The 3,200-nt window shown below is 41.1% G+C and overlaps 1 protein-coding gene across 1 annotated transcript; it reads right to left on the bottom strand.

Moving 5' to 3' along the window:
- Nucleotides 1–1,710: 1,710 nt before the first annotated feature.
- Nucleotides 1,711–2,312, bottom strand: LOC140207650 (peptidyl-prolyl cis-trans isomerase-like). Its single transcript, XM_072276203.1, has one exon. It carries the CDS (start codon nt 2,227–2,229, stop codon nt 1,726–1,728), a length of 504 nt encoding a protein of 167 aa, XP_072132304.1. The 5' UTR covers nt 2,230–2,312; the 3' UTR covers nt 1,711–1,725.
- Between the last annotated feature and the right edge of the window lie 888 nt (nt 2,313–3,200).

Below are 3,200 nucleotides of genomic sequence, written 5' to 3'. Positions count from 1 at the left end.
AGGAGCTGTCTGATAGATCGTTTTTAATTGTTTTTTATAATCTCACAGATGGTGACTGAGGAAGGAGCTCGTTGACGGAGGATATCCGGAGGCGAGCAGCTCAGATACGGAATCAGGAATTGAATTGCATTGACTTAATTTCTTACATCTATCAGGAGTAAAAATCTTTACATTACGTCTCCATCTAAATGTGCAACGTGTAATCATTGTAATTTATAATAAATAAAATAGACAATGTAATATAGTGTACACTCAGATCAGCGTCAGTTCATCAGTCTGACGGCCTGGTGGAAGAAGCTGTCCCGGAGCCTGTTGGTCCTGGCTTTTATGTTGCGGTACCGCTTCCCGGATGGTATCAGGAGAGTGACAGTGTTGTGATTTTCTGTGTCACGGGTACAGACAGTCGTCTCAAGTGAGGAGTTTGTGTGGAGATGCAGCTTCTCTGGAGGTGGAGGAAAGAGGACACACCAACAGGTGGAACCAGCTGTGGGAAGACATGGTTTGTCAGGTCTGACGATGAGCTGAATGTACCATAACCTTCAGATTGAATCAGAAAACCATTCTGAGGTTATTTGACATGTCAGAAGCAGGGGAGATGTGATCACATGTGCAGAGGGCAGGGGTTGTGTCTCCATGAGACCCTCAGTGAGACGGTTCAAATTACAATGTGCAGGGATGAACTTTAATCACTGATTCTGACACAGTGAGAGGGTTAGTTCTGCCGTAAGGAGGAAACATGAATGGAGAAAGAGACAGGAACTTCATCAATTCTACACGGGTCCTATTTATCAGCACTTGGCTCTTAGCCGACTGTATCTCAGCAGTTTCTTTCTTTTTTTCTTTTCAAATCTTTTTATTATTATTATATTATTCAAAAATAACACGAGTACATCAAATTAAGCAACACAATGTCTAGAGGAAAAAACACATTATTTTAAAGATTGAAAAATGTTGCTGATAATTTTTAAAAAAACACTACTAAGCAGAAAATCTGGGATAAAACCCCATTAGGTGTACAACCCGGAGCCATGCGTCATACAAAAAGCCTCTAAAAATAAACATCAAACCGCCAGCAAGAAAAAAAATATATACCAAAAATTTACAATTAGATCATGGAGGAAATCTATCAATTAACTCAAATGATAATAACGAGCAAATGAACCCCATCTTTTCTCAAAATCAAATAAAGGTTCAAAGGTTCGACTTCTAATTTTCTCCAAACTAAGACATAGCATCACTTGAGAGAACCATTGTGACAAAGTGGGAGCTGATGTATCCTTCCACTTCAACAAAATGACCCTCCTAGCTATCAATGTAACAAATGCAATAACATGATGGTCAGACATAGAGATATCACGGATATTTTGAGGAATTATTCCAAAAAGCACAGTTAATTTGCTAAATTGTAAATTAATTTTAAGTGCTTTAGAAATTGTCGAAAAAACTGACATCCAGTACTGTTCCTGTATAGAACAAGACCAAAATATGTTGTCATCGTCCGGTCCATAAAGACGGTATTCCGGTTCACGGTCCGGTCCATCGACCCCTGATCCAGGTTTTCCTGTCTACACTGGACATCTGGTAGATCATCAAGTTTCGGGCCGACCAAAGAGCGCCTTTCACCGAGCTGATCTGCCAGCAGCACCGGACGTTTTTTTGTGTTTTTTTTTGGAGTTCCAAACAATCACACTTTATTTAAACAGTACAATTCCAAATTCAAATACTTTAGGTCAACTGCCCACACTCAGTGATTTTAACCGTGGGTTTTGGTGTTCCATTCATGGTGCCACATCTCTCCATCTTCCTTACCACATCCATTCCTTCTACCACAGATCCAAACACAACATGTTTCCCATCCAACCAGCTGCTCCCTGTGATGCATATGAAGAACTGGGAACCATTTGTATTTGGTCCAGCATTGGCCATGGACAGGATGCCTGGCCCCGTGTGCTTCAGCTGAAAATTCTCATCTTTAAACTTCTCCCCATAGATGGACTTGCCTCCAGTGCCGTTATGTTTTGTGAAGTCGCCACCCTGGCACATGAAGCCAGGAATGATTCTGTGGAACGTTGAGCCTTTGTAACCGAAACCCTTCTCGCCTGTGCATAATGCACGGAAGTTTTCTGCAGTCTTTGGGACAATATCTGGTCTTAGCTCCATCACTAGGCGACCCTGGGGTTTATCCTGAATAGAGATGTCCATAAAAACCTCGGGGTTTTTGCCGGCCATGGTTCTGCAGTTTCCGAGGTCGGAGAAAAACGCAAGCGGCAAGCTGTACACTGCCTTTGTCACTTTGCGACGATGCAGCCAAAAAGCGGAGAAGCGATACCCACAACTGTCCGGACCCTTTCGGATCCTGCTAGTCTTCCCTCTATTAAGTTAGACCGACTGTCTGCAGGACACCGATTTATCCTACTTCTCTCCAACGTTTGAAGTAGGTTTGGTGTAATTTCTCTCAATCTTTGACAGAAGTTGTCTTTTTCTCCCTCGTCGCGAAAGCTCTTTTGGAATATAGCTGATCGTGTAAAATAGCTGATATTTCACCAACCAAATGAGAGAGGCGGACCTGGTGTGTATGAATACTCCTCCTCTCAGCTGATAGTCCTGTCGAACTGTTCCGCCCGCCCTCTCTAGCGTCTGATGTCAGTGCAAGCACTCATTTAAGGAGGTATTTCTTAACTTACAGCAAAAGTCTGGAGGAAGAAACGCCCCACGAGAAGGGTGCACCATCTGTGGAGAATTCCCAAGGAAGTTAGGATGCTATATCTTTGAAATAATATACGTTGTAATGAGGATTAATTAATTGATGGTAGTCAAGAGGACTGGGAAAGTTTAAAACTACAAGGTATGCCACAAAAATTGTAAAGAATGTGGGACACATAAGAAAATTATTAAAAATATTGATGGGGTTTTTACCGAAATACAAGTAAAAAGCCAAAAGTAATGTTGGTTTTTGAGGCTTATTGTAAAATTGGGAATGAGAAGTTACAGATTCTAAATAATGAAAGTAATAACAGATTGCAAAGGTCTGTAGGGAGAGGGATTTTTTTTTAATTTTTATCAGTGAAAAAGAACAGGACAAATTTGTATCTTTACAAATGAGTGGCATCAGAGATAGTGGATGCATTGGTTGTAATCTGAGGAGACCGGATGTATGTTCTCAAATTTGTTGAAAATATAAAGATAAGTGGCTTATCAGG

Source organism: Mobula birostris, chromosome 13 (assembly GCF_030028105.1).
Source record: "Mobula birostris isolate sMobBir1 chromosome 13, sMobBir1.hap1, whole genome shotgun sequence".
In the NCBI taxonomy this organism is placed as follows: Eukaryota; Metazoa; Chordata; class Chondrichthyes; order Myliobatiformes; family Myliobatidae; genus Mobula; species Mobula birostris.
Note: the sequence above shows the minus strand (reverse complement) of the source record. Positions and strands in the feature narration are given on the sequence as shown.